At 55.0% G+C, this 17,745-nt stretch overlaps 2 protein-coding genes across 6 annotated transcripts; both read right to left on the bottom strand.

Annotated features, from left to right (window-relative positions):
* Positions 1 to 175: 175 nt before the first annotated feature.
* Positions 176 to 17,441, bottom strand: Pigq (phosphatidylinositol glycan anchor biosynthesis class Q). Of its 5 annotated transcripts, none has more exons than XM_013068919.3 (11): positions 17,311 to 17,441; positions 9,557 to 10,255; positions 7,422 to 7,553; positions 7,163 to 7,283; positions 5,142 to 5,268; positions 4,692 to 4,845; positions 4,484 to 4,595; positions 3,955 to 4,035; positions 3,242 to 3,356; positions 1,990 to 2,051; positions 176 to 1,158 (listed from the first exon to the last, which is right to left on the bottom strand). In XM_013068919.3, the coding sequence occupies exons 2-11, from the start codon at positions 10,243 to 10,245 to the stop codon at positions 1,006 to 1,008; spliced, it is 1,746 nt and encodes a 581-aa protein (XP_012924373.1). In that variant the 5' UTR covers positions 10,246 to 10,255; positions 17,311 to 17,441; the 3' UTR covers positions 176 to 1,005. The 5 variants fall into 5 exon arrangements, with proteins under 5 accessions (XP_012924373.1, XP_012924372.1, XP_004873845.1 ...); XM_013068918.3 differs by lacking the exon at positions 17,311 to 17,441 and adding an exon at positions 14,904 to 15,339; XM_004873788.4 differs by lacking the exon at positions 17,311 to 17,441 and adding an exon at positions 13,755 to 14,964.
* Nhlrc4 (NHL repeat containing 4) lies at positions 15,447 to 16,343 on the bottom strand (the record flags this gene model as incomplete). Its single annotated transcript, XM_087202784.1, has 1 exon — positions 15,447 to 16,343. A coding segment is annotated over one exon (897 nt), but the record flags the coding sequence as incomplete, so codon positions are not given.
* Positions 17,442 to 17,745: the final 304 nt, after the last annotated feature.

Consider the following 17,745-nt stretch of genomic DNA (forward strand, 5'->3'; position numbering starts at 1 on the left):
GGCTAGGACTTAAAGGGCATGGGCATACTCCCCACCTACCAACACTGTGCAGGGTCCTGAAACAGGAAGCAGGCCATGGCAATCACCTCAGAGCAAACCCAAGTCCTCTAGGAGGCATTTGTACCCACTGGGTTCACCTTAGACCTGATGCACATATAGGATGACAAAGGCCAACTGGCACTCTAAACACATCTGAAGTTTTATTTTAATAAAAGGAAAAGGCAGGTCAGGACCCATCCTGTTGACATCCTTCACTGGGTGCTTAGAGTTGGTGTGGCCTGAGGCAAGGAGTGTGGGCAGTAGATAGATTGAGGTGGACAGTCCCGAGTGCCCCAGAGACCAGCAGGGCTTGCTGTTCCCTCCTAGCCACAGCACAGACCTTTCTGCACCATTGGGCACCTTTATCCTCCTTCCCTAGGGCCTCAATCATTGCCTGCTGACTGACAGCCAGGTAGAGAGCCATAATACCTCAGGGGTACCCATACTGTGGGAGCACTGTGGGTCCTTGACCACTCAGGGAGCTCCGACAGAGAAGCCCTGCTCAATTCAGGGTGCAAGAGCTCTGGTTCGCTGGGGCTGGAGGTCAGCAGCTGCTTCAACCTCCAGGGGGTGGGGGTGGGGACATTCTGCTCAGCAGCTAGAAGATACCAGAAGCCAGGAGTGCATCCCAGGAAGCAGCCCTCCACTCACCACTAGGGGACAGCCAAAGGGGGACCTGCCAGCCCACTCCAGAGGCAGACCTGGGGGATGCTGGAATCAGGCAGTGTGGCGATCACAGCACACTAGAGGCAGGTCCCAAGGCCAATGGTGCTAGAGAGGGATGGAGTGTGTGCTGGCAGTAGGCTGCCTGGCATGGCCTGATAAGGGCCCTGGAATCAGGATAGGAATTTGGAACAAAGCCTGCCCACCCTCGAGAGCACGTGAACCCCAAGCTCAATGACACATTGACTGAGAGGTGTGATGGTGGGCTGTGCAGTGGTGCTGGGCAGGCTACTGCCAGGCACCTCAGTCCTGCTTGTCCCCTCTCTGCTTCCAAGGGTAGATAAGCTCTCCAAAAAACAGCTTGCGGCACAGGGAGCCCCAAGAGTGCTTGGGGTGGCAGCCACAGCTTGCCATGCGGTAGGTGTGCACCACCCTGCTGTAGGGCAGGGGGTTTATCTGGAAGAACAGAATGGCAGTTAGTATGGTGATCAGCAGAGAAAGGACTTGGGTGCAGGCACATGTGCCTGGCTGGCCCTCTGGGGAGTCCCTGAGCTGGGCAACTGTGGGATAGGGCTAACTGCCCCAGACGTGCTCTTGCCCAGCACACAGCTGGCCAACCCCCAAGGACAGCTACATGTTCCTAAGGCAAGTGAGGTGGGGTGGGAGCTACATGTCCCCTAGGGATGTATATGCTCTGGCCCGAGATTCATTCAGCTCCCAGGTGCCTCGGGCAGGGGAAGATCACCGAGTCCCTGGCTGCCTCAACATCTAAGGCAGGATGGACTTGGCCCAAAAGCCAACCTGCAACCTAGCAAGATACCCAAAGCTTTGTCTTGCTCCCTCCCATAAGGACCAAGCACCCAGGACTGTTTAAGATGGAATGGAATAGTCTGGGCCCAGTGGGGAATGCCTGCAGGTCTTGAAGCCTTTGCTAAGCTGATTCTATTCCACCAGGAACTTAAGCCCTATGGGGCCTAGGGCAGGAGTTGGGACATGGAGCCAAGTAGGCAGCCCAGGGTGGCTGATTTGTGGCAAAGGGACCCCACCCATGAACTGGGCTAGGCTTCAGCCATGCAAACCACCATGAGCACTCAAACCCTAAAGGGGGCCCCAGGCACAATGGGTCATGGTGCCCAGAAACCTGGGGGCTTCCTCTGTGGACCCAACTCCTCAGCTCCACTGGGCCCCTTGTCTGCATTTGGCCCCAGGCACCTGGACTCCACACCAACTGACCCCATCTGTCCCCAAACACAGGCAGAGCAGTGGGAGGGGCATGAGAGGTCTTACCTGCATCATGAGGCGGAGAGGCCTGCCTGCCTCATGCTCCAGGACACGGAACTTCACACCAGCTACAAGGAGAACAAGATACTGAAGGGGAGGGTGGCAGCCCTATCCAGTGCCCACAGAGCCCTGAAGACAGCCCTATTGTCCTCCTGCTGGTTAGCAGAGGATGTTGTAGGCAGTGACCTCTGGCAGCAAAGGCCCCTTCCTCTGTGTGGCACCCAGGTGGTGGCAGGCCTGCCTGGGCACACAGCAATCTCTGTCCCCTGTCCTTCCAACCTGCCTCTTTTTTGAGCTGGCTGCTTGGGCAATACTATGGCCTCTATAGCTCTGCAGCTCTGGAGAAATAGCTCAGTGCAAAAGCCCTGGGTTCAATCCCACTATGTGAAGGAAAGGAGGAAAAGAAGGAAGAAAAAAGGGAAAAAAAGGGGTTGGGGTTTCCAGAACAAGAGGCAACGTTGGTTCAAAGGGTATGTCCATACCCTGTGGCTCGAGCTGGCTAAGAGGGCCACTTGGGCATGGTCACCTTGGAATGGGTGCTGGACAGTGGCTGTGCCAGGAAATCCTGAGGTCCCCTGATGTATCCAAACCCCCAAGCCAGATGAGCTGACCCCAACCAGGGCCTTCACACTACTTCCCCACCCTTTTAAAAAATTTTTTATTTTGAGACAAACTCTCACTAAGTTGCCCAGGCTGGGCTCAAAGCCCCTGACTAGCAGGGAGAGCCTCCTCTCTGGAGCTAGTTTCAAACTGCTATCATAGCACCATGGGTGTACCACCTGCAGTAGGAATGCCAGGGAGACAGCTGGGGTGGTGGATGCCAACCAGACAGTGCAGGGCATTCCAGTCACATAGGTCTGGCCAGCCTGGTGGCCCTTTCCCTAGCCTGCCCCTCCAAGACTAAGGGTGCCAGCAGGCACATGGCCCACCTTACCATGTGGAGATGGACCTTCTCTGAGCCACAGTCAAATAACACATAAGCTATAGTGGACAGACCTACAACAAATCAAGGATATTACAGGAAGGGCATAGCAAGAGCTGCCTTGACCCACAGCCTCAGGGGGTCCTTCCACCCCACCTTATGAGGGCAGCTGGCCCAGCAGATGCCTGGGAGCAGGAAGGTTTCCCTTCCCCAACTACCCATGCCACATCCCACTGCCTCCAGGTAAGTGACCAGCATAGCAGGCACTTTTGCAAGGTCCAGTGGATATATGTTCCCAACTGTCAGGAGGCTGACCGTCCACCACACAGAACTTACCCGCCAGTCTGTAGGGCCGACAGAGCCGAAGGCCAAGTGAGTACAGAGGTAGGGAGTTGATGAGGTCCACAAGCAGATGGATCAGGCCCTGTACAGTGACCACCAGGAGCCGGAGCTGCAGCAGAGGCAATACTCAGGACCTCTGAGCCAGGGCTGTGGCCAGAGCCTTGCTGGACATGCTCTCAAACAGAGCCACTCGATGGGATCCTGGGACACGACCAAGGGTGACCAAGGGTCAAGGGCCCCGGGGAAAGCATGGGTCCTACACTGAGGAGAGCAGAGAACCTGCCTTTGGTCCAGGTACCCAAGAAGTGGAGGGGAGATAGCACCCCTGCTCTGGGGCCAAGGAGTCAGCCCTCCTACCAGGTCATGAGACCATGAATCCCAAAGCCCCACACACTGACCCTGCTCGCCTCCCACTGTCCACCGTGCAGCACTCAGGACCTCCATGATCCGACTGTCCCCACTGCTCACCATGGGCTCTGCTCGCTCTTACACCCAGCCAAGTGCCCCAGAGCAGGGGGTACCCAGGGTAGGACCCCACCCACTCTAGGGCCCAAAATATATTCCCCAAAGCCCAAAACAGCCATGTTAATATGGCCTGTAGGGGTAGATGGCCTGGCCCATAACTTCGAGCAGGGCTCACAGCTCACTAAGGCTGGCAGTGACTACTTCAAATACTGGAGGCCCCATGACATGAGTGCTTGGCTCACCAGGGTGAACACTAGGTAGTACAGAGCTGTGGTGGGCAGGAGAAAGACCAGGATGGTGAAGAGCAAGGTTCCAATGAAGAGCTGTAGGAAGAAGGGGATAGTATACCTGGTAACTCAAGGCCCCAGCCAGGAGTGGCCCCTCTAGCAATGGCTACACCCAAATGTCCACCCCAACCTGTCCTGTAACTTCAGTTACAGCATCCAAGTGAACTCTGGACAGCTTGCTCAGACTTGTTTCATAGTACCATGAGAGGAGCATCCATGGGCCTTGTGTACACTTGCTAGGCTTGTGGGGTGGCCAGCCAGTGGGGTAGATGGCCAAGACAGTATCAGAGGAAAGCTCTCCTGTGTTAGGTATGAGCAAGCCAATGGACCAAGCTGGAGCAGAAGTTGGGACATGGGCCCCAGGCTCTGTGCCTTGGAAGCAAGGTCCTCTCTGGCTGGGGGACGTCTGTGTGTACCTCCCCCAGCCCAAGTGCAGTGGGGCAGCTATAGGATGGGAGCCTCTTCCCAGGCACACCCCAGGCACCTGGTCCAGGTCATAAGAGCAAGAGTCCACCCTCTGACGAAGCACGTTCCACTTCTTCCCCCGAAACAGACGCCAGAGAGAGGACAGGCCACAAATCTTCAGGCAGTACAGTCTGTGGACATGGGCACCATAAGGGCTGTGCCTCACCACACCCCAGAGCTTGTAATGCCCTGGGCCCAAAGGCTGCACATAGGACACACATGCTCACCGGGCGCCGTAGACATAGAAGCAGTAGATGTGGAAGGTGAGGAGGGCAAGAATATCCGACAGGATGGACAGGGCAACCGTCAGTCCCAGGCAGGCTGAGAGGCCCACGTGCCACAGGATACGTTCGATGAATGGGGACATGAGGTGGATATAGCCTGGCGAGATGGTGGTCAGCCCTGAGTGGTGTGCCTGGGGGTCCTGGGGTACCCAGGTTCCTTGCTAAACACAGATGTCTGAGGCTTGAGAAAGCACAAGCACAGAGACCACACCATTGGCCCTGATGTTTGGCAGGGCAGCTAGCCCAGCACAGTGGGCTTGACACACATGGGAGGCTAGGAAGTGGGGATGAAAGGGACAGGGACAGGTGGGGCCTTGCCACCCTCCTCAGCTGAGGCCTGGGTCCCTGGGATGTGAAGCCCTGCCAACCCTCTGACCCTTATCAGGCACTCACTGATCCACAGGTGAATGTGGTACAGGAAGAAGCGGCCCAGCACCTGGTCCAGTGCCCGGTTCATCTTGAGCCCAGCAGGAGCACCCATCAGCCACTGCAGCAGATGCTGGAGCTCCTCGGCCACATGCTGCAGGGACATGGCGCAGGGGTGGGGTGGATGAGGGTTGTTGGTGCTGGTGGGGTGTGCAGTCAAGATTAACATCAGCACCTCCTGAGATTTTCGTGATGGGCTTCTACCTTGGCCTGCCTGCCCAGGCAGGGCAAAGGCAGTCCATACTTCCTTCCTCCCAATATCCAGACCCCCATCTCCTAACATGGATTGGCAGTTTCCCAAATCTGCCTAGCCAAGGAACCTCTCTTCAGCCTCAAGCACAAAACCTAGGCAGCTGACAACTGTGCCTGGCCCCTTGGGCAGGTGCTCCTGATGGGCATCAACCTCCCTGAGAGTATCCCTCTGCCTCCCACCTCACCTCTTCACTTCTGGACTCCCAGAGGCCTCAGCCCCAAACCTGGACATGGTCAAGGCTGGACAGTAGGGCTTACCTCAACCCCTACAGGGGAACTATGGGCCAAAGACCCCACCCCACCATCTATCACCACTTGGGCTGCCCATAGTATGTGACCTGTGAGAAAACATCACTCATCAGGGCCCAGAGCAGCAGGTGGCAGTGATGGAGGACGTGGGCCCCCAGAGGAGAGGATAAGATCAAGTGAGGGCAAGAGACAGCACAGGGACCTCAAAAGCAACCAGAGAAGCCAAGTTCTGGCCACCCAGGAGGAGAGCCAGTGTCCAAGTGCTGTGCTGGCCACAGGAACCCTCACTTTCCTTGCTGAGGCAAGGCTACAGGCAACATCTCTGTGCCCCAACCTGCCCACCCTGAAGGGCTCTCTTGATCTTGTGCTAAGGCCTTGGGCATGTCAAGATTAGCAAGAAGGGGAGAATGTTCTTTATAAATAGAGCTTATTTAATATTTAAAGGATAAGAGCTGGGCAGCAGGAAGAGACTTTCATTTTTTAATTAAATATTTATATTTTTGGGCAACTTGGCAGAGGGATGTCTAGAACAAAGTTGGCCAAGAAGCAGAGTGTAGAAACAGCCATGCCTCTCCCTACCCCAACACCTCCTTCCTACTGGACTGGTCTTGAGTCCCCATAGCCAACAGAGCTGAGAGGCACCTGGCTCCAGCCCCTCAGAGTTCTAGCTTGGCCACAAGCAGGCCCCAAGAGGCCAAAAGGTGGGCAAAGGGCCAGAGGGACCACCCTGCACAAGAAGACATGATCCTAATGGGAGAGACAGGGCTTTGGGTCCAGCAGCATGTAAACATAACAGGTAGACGAGGACAGAAGAGGAGGGCAGGGCCTGCCCCTGGCCAGGACATGCTGGTAAAGTCAGGAGTACAGAAGACAAGACTGCACCTCTAGCTGTCAGTATGGGAATTATGCAACCAATGCCAGGGGCAGCATGACATGCCCGCAGACAGCCCTGAGCAGAAAGGTTCCCTGACGCTGATGCACAGAGCATGTGGAGAGCACAGAGTCCAGGAGAGAAAGCTGATCACAGGGGTAGGGAAGCAATGGAGAGACACAATCCTGAGCCTGGCAGGGAGAAAGACTCCTCCTAAAAGCTCCAACCACAAGTGGCCCCAGATGAGCTGGACATGGTGGCGCACACCTGTATTCCCAGCACTCGGGAGGCTGAGGCAGGACTGCCACATGTTCAAGGCCAGCCTAGACCACATAGTGAGTTCAAGGCCAGCCTACATAGTAAGACTATCTCAAAAAAACTAAACAAAAAAATTAAAAAAAAAAACAAGTCGCCCCAGATATATTTACCTTCAGGAGAAGTAGGCACTTGGTAAGTGCTGCCCTGAGAAACATCAGTCCCAACACCCCCCTGCTCGATGTCAGGCATGAGAGTTGTGTGTGTAGGGTAAGGACAAGGAAGAGCTACTCCAGCTGACTTAGGGAACTCAGCTAGCCACCGGAGGGATCCCTCCCTCAGGAAACCCTAATGTACTCACGTCAGCCATGGGGATGAGGGCATCAGCCAGGTGCCCAATTCGGTTACTGCTGTGGAGCCAGGACAGCAGTGTGAGGCCGAGGGCCACATCCAGGAGCATAGAGACCAGCATGTTGGCCTTCCTAGAAGAAGGGTCAGTGGGAGTGGTGTGAGGTGGCCAGTGGCAGCATAAGGCCACCCAGGGAGGCTGGTGCAGAGCAGGGATAGGGAAGGGACTGGACCCAGGATGTTCTACCCTGTGAAGGACCCCCTGGCCACACCTCATCAACTGAGCAGGGCTCTGGGCCTTCTGGGTGCTGAAGACAAGTGTGAGGTGCTCAAAACGGTGCCGGAGCTGCTCGCACGTGGAGAGCTTGCTGGCTATGAAGGGCAGAGGCCACAGCTTCCACAGCCTGCAGGGGAGCATGAGCATCTGTCAAGAGATCCATCAGGGTTCTCCTTTCTGATGATGCATGCACCGTGCAGGTGCATAGAGGAAAGGCTGGAGCCCAGCAGCCCCTGCAGAACTCAGCAGGGCAAGGAGGCAGGTGGGGCAGGCGGCACTTCCAGGGCTCGGGCACAATGTGAGCTCACCTTAACACTGAACCTGACCGTCTCACAAAGCTGTGACCTCAACACACCTTAGTCCCCTGGTCTGCCCAAAGCTGAGGTCAGTACAGTCCCAAAAGTGGGAATCAGGGCCAGGGATTTAGCTCAGTGGTTTCGCCGCCTGCCTTGCAAGTGCAAGGACCCGAGTTCGATCCCCGGTACCAAAAAATAAAAAGTGGGAACCAGGTAGCCTCCTGCCTACCCAGAATCTTGCTTTGCCTGTCCGATGGGGCCCAGAAGGCTCACCAAAGGTTTCCAGGACTAATCCAGCTTCCCAGTGAGACTGAGTTTCTCACAAGGAAAAGGAATTATGGAAAAACTTCCACTGGCTCTCACATGCTAAGGAGAGAAGTCTGAAAGTGGGGGTAGAGAAAAATGCCTGATGGCAACTCAGCTGCATGCATTCATATGGAGCCAGAATAGCAGCATCAGGCCAAGGGGTTCAGCTGGGAGCCCGTACACCCATCCAAAGCCCCTGATGCAGGGAGGAGGGGCCCAAAGAACATCTAGAAAGTCCAGAGTTGCAACAGACCACGTGGCTAGAAATTGGGGAGGGAGAAGGCCAAAGGGCTCATCCTCAAGGGGCAGCTCTGAGACAAAAGAATGGGCCACATTCCACTGAGCCTCCCCTTTCTAACCATCAAACAGGCAGTGACTCTTGCTGGCTGCATAGAGACTTCATTGGTGTGATGATCTCTCCAAGGTTGCAGATAAGCCCTGCATGATTCAGGTCCCTGACAACACCCCAGGAAGAGGCACAAAGCCATGAGGGGCAGAGGGGCTTCATTACCATAGTGACAGCCATGCGTCACCTGAGTATCAGTACCTATAATCACCAGTCAACAGCCAATACTTGCCTGATGGACGAATCAATATCTGGTCCTCACCAGCAGTTCTGAACCCTTCTTGGGTCCTTTGGGAATACAATAAAAGCTAAGGACTCTGCCAAAATTGTACCTCAGCCCAGACACACACTTTCACCTAGTTAATTCCAAGGCTGTCCTGAAGCCTCAAAGCTCCATCCCTCACATCAAGATCCCCAGGGGCTCCCACAACCCAAGGTGTCCCCACAGAGCTGCCAGAGCCCTCGTAAGTGGGACAGGCCAGTCCCCACACCTGTTGAGTCCCTGGATCAAAGGGGAAGGGGCAACTGAGAGTGAACCACAGCTGCTCTCCATGGGGTGACAACACCAGGGAAACATCTCAGGGAAGGAGGGCTCCCAGGCCCTCTGGTCATAAGCCAGAAAACCCAGGGCCCTCAGGGTTTTTACAAAATCACGGGCCAAGCCAGTGGGCCAGGAACCTTGCTGGTGGTTCTGAAGAATGTGAAGTTGGGAACCACAACCCCAGGCCAACAGTGAGTGAATGTCACCTCACAGCCTCAAGGGAGCTCTGCCAATAGGGACAGCTGTGGTGCCTGGAGCCCTGCTGTGTGGAGAGCTGGGGTCACAGGGAAGCACGCAGGCCTGTGTGCCCTCAGGAGGCCAAACAACTCCCAGATTTAAGGGACTTCAGTCATCCACAGTTCACTCCATTTTCCTATCTGCTAGGCTGCACATAGCCACTGAGGCTGCCAGAAACTGGCTCTAACACAGGAGCAAGGGACATGAAAACTGCAACTACTACTGGGACATCCTCTGAGATGCCAGGGGAGGAAGGGCAGGACCAGTGCCAGGGCCCTGGGGGTAGCTGTAAGCCTCAGGAAGGACCCATATAGGCTTCCATGTCCCTACACACTGAGGGGCAAGCCTATTACTCTCAGGAGCCCACTATCTGCCCCTCCCTCCATGTCCCCAGTGGCACCTACCGGCAGGCACTTGCAGCTGAGACCAGTGATAGCAGGTAGGCCACCAGCAGGCAGACAGGCCCTGAAGCCTGCTTCGCCAGCTCCACGAGGATGCTGGCCTCCACACCTTCCGATTGCCAGTGGCTCAGCCTCACCGGGCCCTCATCAAACTGGTCTTTGCAGAACAGTACCTCACTGCGTGATACTGTGTCAAAGATGGCAGCCAGGCCCTCTGTACTGGCTGTGACTTCTCCAAACTGGCAGTCAGGCAGGACTGTGGGTGGATGCAGGTGGGACAGCAGCACCTTACGCTGGTCATAGAAGATAAGCATGACACGGTCCTTGCTGGGAACACCAGGGACGCCAGGACCTTGCTGGTGAGTAGCCTTGCAGCTCCAGAACTTGCGGCCCCTCTCCCGACACAGCTGCAGCCAGGGCTCATGGGAGAAGATGGCACCCAGACCCTCCAGGAAGTGGCCTAGGCTCTCCTCAGGCTCCTGCTGGTGGTGGCACCAGGTACCCAGCACAGCCAAACCCACCCGGCTGGCCTGCTGCACCTGGGCCAGGAGCTCCTTGACCTGGATGGGGATGAAGGGAAAGTGCACCACGGCCAAGACCACGGCACTGCTCTGCTCTGGGATCCAACGTCCCACCAACAGGCCGCTGTCTGCCAAGGTGCAGCATGTGGGGAAGAACGCCTTGAGCACCATCCCAGGAACCCTGAAAGGGAGGGAAGAGGTAGGTTCAGAGCTGCTGTTGCACAAAGACTGGCAACTCTATGGCCACAGCATGTGCCCGGAAGTCCTGATGAATACATTTGCTGCCCACAGGTTGGGGCAACCCAGCACTGGGTTTGATCATTGACACTGGTGGGCTTTGGCTATCCATCTCACATAGGCCTTGCTTCTTCAAGGCCAGTGTGAGGACCACGCCACAAGGCAGCAGCTGTGAGTGTCTTGGCAAGGCAGTGCTTCCTCTCATTTCAAGACAAGCAGACTGAAACAGGGCATGGTGACATGCCCCGAGAGATATCACCTGACAAAGGTTTGTGGGACTGAGCACAAGGCTGTTTTGTTTTTTAAGGTTCTAGGGGTTGAACCCTCACATATGCAAGGCAAGTGCTCTACCACTAAGCTATATCCCAGCCTTTTTATTTTGAGATGGTATCCTTCTAAGTTGCTCAAGCTGACCTGGAACTTTTGCTCCTCGTGCCTCAGCCTCCTGAGTAACTGAAACTATAGATGTGTACCATTACACCTGGCTAGCACAAGGGTTTTTGTTTTTTTTTTTGGTACCAGGGATCAAACTTGGGTCCTTATGCTTTCAAGACAGGTGGCGTGACCACAAGGTTTTTAAGAGCCCTGATTAAAGAGGTTTATTTATATGTAGTACATTGAAAAGTATATGGTCTCTGGCTGGAGATTTACTCCAGTGGTTCCACCACCTGCCTCACGAGCACAAGGTCCTGAGTTCGATCCCCAGTACCAAAAACAAACAAACAAAATATATGGTCTCAACAAATAACACAAAATACAATTTTAATCAGGATTTACTAATGATTAAGCTTTTAAGAATAAAAACACAAATTTAAGGGGCTGGGGATTTAGCTCAGTGGTTTCACTGCCTGCTGTGCAAGCACAAGGACCCAAGTTTGATCCCCGGTACCAAAAAAAAAACAAAACACAAATTTAAGATAAGCTTTTGGGCCAAGGAAACCAGAAGCATGCACATAGCTGGCTACTATGGGTACCGGTGCAGTACCCCAGAAGGTGCCTAGGCAAGAGCCCAGAGCCTGGATTGCCCTCTTCCTGAAGGAGCCTCCCCCTCCAAGGCAGGGAGAGCATCTACCTGTCACTGTGCTCAGGAAACAGGCTCAGCTATCATGGAGTTTCTGCCCTCATTGTGACCCTCCATCCTACCTGGGGTGCCCCTCAGTAGTTCCCACCTTTCCCTGGGATCCCCAACAGCCACTCAATGAAGGGCTCCCACATCCGGAGCATTTTTCTCCTTTTAGGATGTATTTCTCCAACCACGTAGCCATCTAGACATGGGGTAGGTGTGCACGGGACTTGGAGGTGTGGAAAATGCTGTCATGTTCGCAGAATGAAGAGACATTAGCCTTCCTGGCCTCTCACTACCTCAGTGTGGCCTTGAACAGCAAGCACAGCCCCAAGTAGCTATGAATACTAAATTCTGCAGGGCCCTGAGCCTTTCCTTCCCCAGAAGCAAGCTAGTTGGGGATTTTGTGTTTCCTTGCAGGCACCCCCTACTGAGCTGGGCAGGCTTTCTCATTCTTCCACCCGAGTCCCTACATCAGGCCAACAGGAAGGACCACCTCACTGGCAGAGTCTAGCCGCCCACATTTATTTTCTTTCCCTGCATGAAAGACAGAGCAATCACCCAAGCAAAGTCCCCCAGCTGGAACACAAACCTGAGGGACGAGGGACACAAGCCTTGGACTGATCCTGGGCTCCCAAGTTCAGTGCCCACCAAGCCCTTGAGGACAGACAGGGGAGGAACCTAACAGATCCACAAATGCCAGGAGCTTAAGACACTATGATCCAAACAATGAAGGAAAAAAAGCGAGAGACTATGGTCCAGTGGCCCTGTTCTCCTGCAGGTAGGCCATGCCAGGAGGCCTACGCCAGTGATGGCAAACCTTTTAGAGCTTTCAATGGCATAGGTTTGCCACTGCTGGTCTAGGCCTGTCACAGCCAACTTGGGAAAGAGGGATTTCACAGCTGTGGATTCTAATTGCAAAGGGTATCCCTGAGTCAAGCTACATGACTCCCAAAAGCCCTTTCCCCATAGTGACCAAAGAGGGTAGGCAACTGGTGGATGCCCAAAAGGAAAAGCCTGGTGCCCCAATTTCTCTTCCTGTCTCTTCTTCAGGGCCTGCCTCCAGCAGGTCATGAGGCACTTAGGGGTACTGTGAGAGGCACAGAACAATTCTGCCTGTGAGGGGCCCAGCATGTTTAGCTAGGTGACTGCCACAATGGACTACCCAGCACAGCCCAAGCCTTTCAGCATCAGCCCTTCAGGACACACCAGCTCAGTCAAGAAACCATCACACCCTGCTGGCGAACACTTTTTCACAGGAACTAAGGAAAACGTCCCATGACTATTGTCTGAAGAGAAACACCTTGGTCTAATAATAAATATGTTCTGTGGGACAGTTGGTTATTTGGTATGTTCACATTGGGTAAATTCAACAGTTGTACATACTATTTGTGCACTTGCTTTATGTGTACTATGCTTTATCTACAAAGCTTACCTTAAAAGCAAAACAGAACAAGAAGCTCCTCATATCTAAGGAAGGATTCGGAGGCAAGATGTTGATGCCCTGATCTGAGAGGTGGTGAGAACTCAACAGATCAGGGAGCAAATTCTTATCCCCATTCCCACCTCACCCTCTGGGAATGACTGAAGTGCAAAAGAGCGTGCTCAGTGCTCACCAGGCTGCAGGGGATCCAGCAGCCAGAAAAACATGAAACACCAGGCAATCAATAGCAGAGAAGGTGTGGGATGAGAGAAAACAGGCAGAAACCTGGGCAACGTGACCATCTTTAAAGATGGTGATTAAAAAAAAACAATGGCCAGAGCTGGAAAAGGAACGAGACAGCTCCTAGTGAAACAGCCCTAAAAAGTCAGGTGAAGAGGTCCCGAGACAGCCTCCCACAGAAATCTAATTAAAAGTTCACCCCATGAAGCAGAAGTACTAACCCATCCTCCAATGCACGAATGGATTTGGGGCCCAGTTAGGCCAGCCCAGGGACACAGGCTGAAACCCTCCTCCATGAAGCCTCAGAAGGATTCATCTTTACCCTATGTTGTTTGTATACATACCACACACACACACACACACACACACACACACACAAGTGCGCGAGGGCAACTTTTTCTCCTTCTGTAAATAGTGCTTTTCTTTCTCTTTTCAGAAGGGTGGAGGTGAGTCTGTTTCCGCCCTTTCCTGTGGTCAGGGACAAGTGTCAGGAACAGGCCCGTCCCACGGACGCCGGTGGCCTTGTAAGGAGTCCAGGCGGGCCAAGCTGGGCAGGTCACAGAGATCCCCCAGGCGACCTTTAGTCTCAGGGTGGCAGGACGACCACCCCACTTCTCCGACAAGGAAACAAATCCGAAAGGCCAGAGGTTGGCGCAGCCCCAGAGACTGGATACCCTCCCTCTGCCCCACTGAGGACTCCGGGCCTCCAGAGCTCACCCGCTGGTCCTCCAGGCCGCGTCTCCAGGCGATGGGGAAGGATAGGGTTGGGCACAGGGTTAGGTGGGTCTGGGCTGACAATGGTGCTCGAAGCCTACAGCTCCGCCGCGTCCGCGCTGCGGGAACCAGCCCCATTTCCGCCCGCTCGGCGCGCGTTGCTGCGCAACGGTCCTACCCTCAAAGGCTCTCGGGCTACCCGCGGGCCCGCGGGCCCCTCACTAGCGTTCCGCGCAGCGCAGAGGCCACCCCACCCCACCCCCGACAAACTTCGCGAGCTACCTGCTTTGTTTCCCTTCCAAAGATGAAAGGGCCCTGAGGCCCTGCGTGGGGTTTCTTTTTCTTTTCTTTTTTTTGTACCAGGGATTGAACTCTAGACCTTGAGCTTGCGAAGCAGGTGCGGTGCCACTGAGCTAAATCTCCAGCCCTCTGCGTGGGGTTTCAAAGAAGCTTCCCCAGGCCCCACCGGTGCCCTCCCTCCTTGTTGTCTGCGAAGGGGCTACCCCAGGCCACTTAAGGCCCCCTCCGCCAGCCTCGGGTTGACGGGGTCCAATGGGGAAGTCACACGCAGATGTATTGAACCCCTGCTGTAGGAACAACAGTGCCTCACAAGTGAGGGCAGTAGCTGACATTTATTGAGCCCTGGAAGCAGCTTTTTACATCTGTCCATTTAATGCCCCACCTGTAGGGGCCAGGACCTAGTGAGAAAACCAAGAATGGGAATGGCCTAAAATACAGATCCTAATGACCTGGTCCTGGATAGAGGTCACCTCATAACCTGATGTGGCAAGACCCAGCACTGTCCTCTCTGGCATGAAACCTATTCCTAGGCCCAGACTCACCGAAAAATTCCACCCCTATACACATACCCCTTTCAGGCCCCACTTGCTCATTTAGGAGGAAAGGCTATATTTTCTCTTTTTTTAAGCAGCAGGAGTCTGTCATCAGAGAAAGGAGGGTGCCACCCGGAACCCTCCCAGCACTCTTGCCCTCTCATGACTTTAGAGCTGTTTGGACATGTTTGCAGAAGATAAACTGAAGGCTCACACAGCCTTTGAAGTAGTTCCATGTTGGGAAATGGCAGAGCCAGCCATATCTCCCAGGGCAACTCCAAGCCTGACCTTCCACTCCTTGCCCCTCTCTCTCCCTTACCTCTGCTAGAACCAAAGAAGCTGCTGGAGGCTCAGGACAGTTGGTGCCTCTGAGGCTAGTGGACCCTGATGGGCCCTAACCCTGCCACAAGCCACCCAGCCCAGCCACACCCTGTCTGCCTGCTTCTGATTAGAAGGCTGGGGCTGGGCCTGGCAGGAGATCTTGCCTAGGTATGTGCTGGCTGGCAGCCCATCATGCCAAGGGATCTAAGGTTCAGCTGCCCACCCCAGAGCTCCAGCTTCTGGGATCTGAGCCAGCAGAGCCAAGGCTTGAGTAGACATGGGAACAGTGAACACAGGGCCAGGGGCACACTGAGCAGGGATGTGGAGAGAGCCAGCTTTGGAGCCTTGAAGGAGAGTCAGCTGACTCATAGCTCTCTGAGAGAAAGACACAAGACCAGCCCAGGGCTAGGTACATTAGGTCCCAGAGTCAGAAGCATGGCCAGCAGCCCCAGAGGAACCCATTGACCTCCCGTAGGGTGGTTTAAGGGCCCGGAGGCTGGCCAGGATGGTGAGAAGTGCTTTCATCAGAGTCTACCATCAATCAGTCCAGTTCCCCAAGGTACTGGTACACCTTGATGCAGTTGTCTCCAGCATCTGCCACCACAAGTCGGCCCTGAGCTACACAGGCCACGCCCAAAGGCCGCTTCAGCCCCTCCGACAGCAGGCAGATGGGTGCCCCAGCCCGGGGAAACAGGATCACCTGGCGCCTCTGCTCATCAGCCACAATGATGTTGCCCTCTGAGTCAGAGCACACACCTGCAGGGTGGCCAAAGCTGTGCCCAGTCAGAGTCCCCAGGGAGCCCAGGGGCTGGCAGGCACTGCCAAACAGCTGGACATCCCCAAACTCCTCACTCACAGCCAGGCCCCCTTCAGGCCCTGGGCCTACCCAGCAAGGGCCCTCTAGGCCCAGCACTGAGGGCAGGGCTCGGGGCTCCCAGGTAGGGCCCAATTTAAAGATGTGCACAGCGCCAAGCACATAATCTGTTACCAGGAAGCGGCCAAGAGCATCTACAGCCAGTCCTCGGGGGGATGGAAAAGTGCCCACTATCACCCAGTGGCCCTGTGGGTCCCAGGCAGTGTGCTTGAGAGCGTAGACAGCTCCATGGACAAGGTCGCTGACCACCACAAGCCCTGAAGCTGTCACAGCCACATCCTCTGGAATAAAGGCCCCAGCCCTCGGTGTGTAGCAGGGCAGATGGCAGATGGAGCGTCCCTCCAGGTCCAGCACGTGGACACAGGCTGCAGCCCCAGCCGTCAGGAAAAGCAAACCATCTGAGGAGCAGTCCAGCCCTCGGGGCCCGCCTGCAGCCCCTGCAGGGATCAGGATTTGCCCAAGCAGCCGGGGCTGCTGGGAACAAGTAGGGGATCCAGCCAGGTCCAGTTTGAGGTACAGGCCCTCAGAGCAGCTGGCCAGTGAGGGGAGGAGCAGGAGGCCAGAGGATCAGGGACAGGAGACCAGAGAGTAGGCAGGTGGGCAGAGTCACAGTCTTAGCTTCTTTGCAGCTGCAAGAGAGATATAATGGGGGATGGCAACGTATTCCTATAATCATAGCTCTTCAGGAGGCTAAGGCAGGAGGATGGCAAGCTTTGAGACCAGCCTAGGCAATTTAGCAAGACTTTGTTTCAAAATTTTTAAAAAAAGTGTTGAGGTCTCTTGCCTACCATGCCTGGCCATGGATTCAATCCCCAATACTAATGGAGGGAGAGAGGGAGGGAGGGAAGAAGGGAGGTGGGTAGGGGAGGAAGGGTGAGGGTCTTCCCCAGTGTGCAAGTGGCAACTTAGTGGTCCTGGTGCCCTCTGAGCAAGGCTGGCATTTCCCATTATACCGATGAGCCTAAAGCATGAGGCAGGGGACAGTGCTGAACTGGGTTTGAGCATAGCTCCTCTAGATCCTAAGTGCTCATTTGGTCCCCAAACCCAAGGCCACCAGGTGTCAAGGTGCCTGAAAGAGGAGTCTGAGAAGTACAACCCACCATCAAGGTTTAAGGTTTGAGGTTTTGTTTGTTTGGTTTGACGTCTTTTTTGAGACAGGGTCTCAATATGTAGCCCAGGCTGACCTCAAACTCAATCTTCCTGCCTCAGACTCCCGAGATGTCCACAGCTCCAAGCACATAGCCTGTCACCCAGAAGCGGCTTATATGTGTGTGCCACTATGCCCAGTTCCTGAAAGATTTTGCTAAGCCCCAAACAAGCACACAGGCTTCACAATATCCTGGGTTAGGAGTGAGGGGTGACAGATAAGCAGCATCTTCCAAACTGCCCACAGGACCTCTTCCTTCGGAAGTAAGCTCCTCCTGGTTATCCCCACACTTGGGAGACTTCCGACCTCTGATGGGTGAAGTAGGGTTCCTTCCCAGGACTCTCCTCCTACCCTTTCCAGAGGCCCTGCCAGGGGGTCCCATACCTGGGGCCAGGGTCCCTGCTCCTGCTCTGCAACAGTTCTTCTCCAGCTCCACAACAGTGCTATTCCTGCTTAACCTCTGTTGTTGGAGACCAAGGCCTGAGGGGGGAGGCGGGGAGGACACAGGGCAGGTTCCCTGCAGGGACAAATCAGTCGGCAGGGGAAGCAACCTCTGTTGTTGGAGACCAGGGCCTGCAGAGGCTGCGGGGAGAGGTTCCCTGGAAGGACAAGTGGTGGAGCAGTCTGGCCCTGCCCCACAGCAAGGGGGTGGGGTGGGGGAGAAAGCAAGGAAGCTCTGGATTGTAAACCTAGTTCTCTTCCTGCCTCAGGCTTCAGTGGGCCTCACTCTCCCTGGACATTCTTCCCACTGGCCCTGCATGGGTGGTTGCCTCTCAGCTAGACCTCTCCTCTCCCAGACACCCTCCCCACCCCCGCCAA

Source organism: Heterocephalus glaber, unplaced genomic scaffold, assembly GCF_053883595.1.
Source record: "Heterocephalus glaber isolate CG9 unplaced genomic scaffold, H.glaber_assembly_v1.0 deba00001781, whole genome shotgun sequence".
In the NCBI taxonomy this organism is placed as follows: Eukaryota; Metazoa; Chordata; class Mammalia; order Rodentia; family Bathyergidae; genus Heterocephalus; species Heterocephalus glaber.

Coding starts and splice junctions, on each gene's coding strand:
- Pigq (XM_013068919.3), bottom strand. CDS start 10,245: ATGGTGCTCAAGGCGTTCTTCCCCACATGCTGCACCTTGGCAGACAGC. Junction 7,554..9,556: donor TCAGCTGCAAGTGCCTGCCG/GTAGGTGCCACT, acceptor GCTCCCCTGCAG/GCTGTGGAAGCTGTGGCCTC. Junction 3,357..3,954: donor ACTACCTAGTGTTCACCCTG/GTGAGCCAAGCA, acceptor CCTCTGCTGCAG/CTCCGGCTCCTGGTGGTCAC.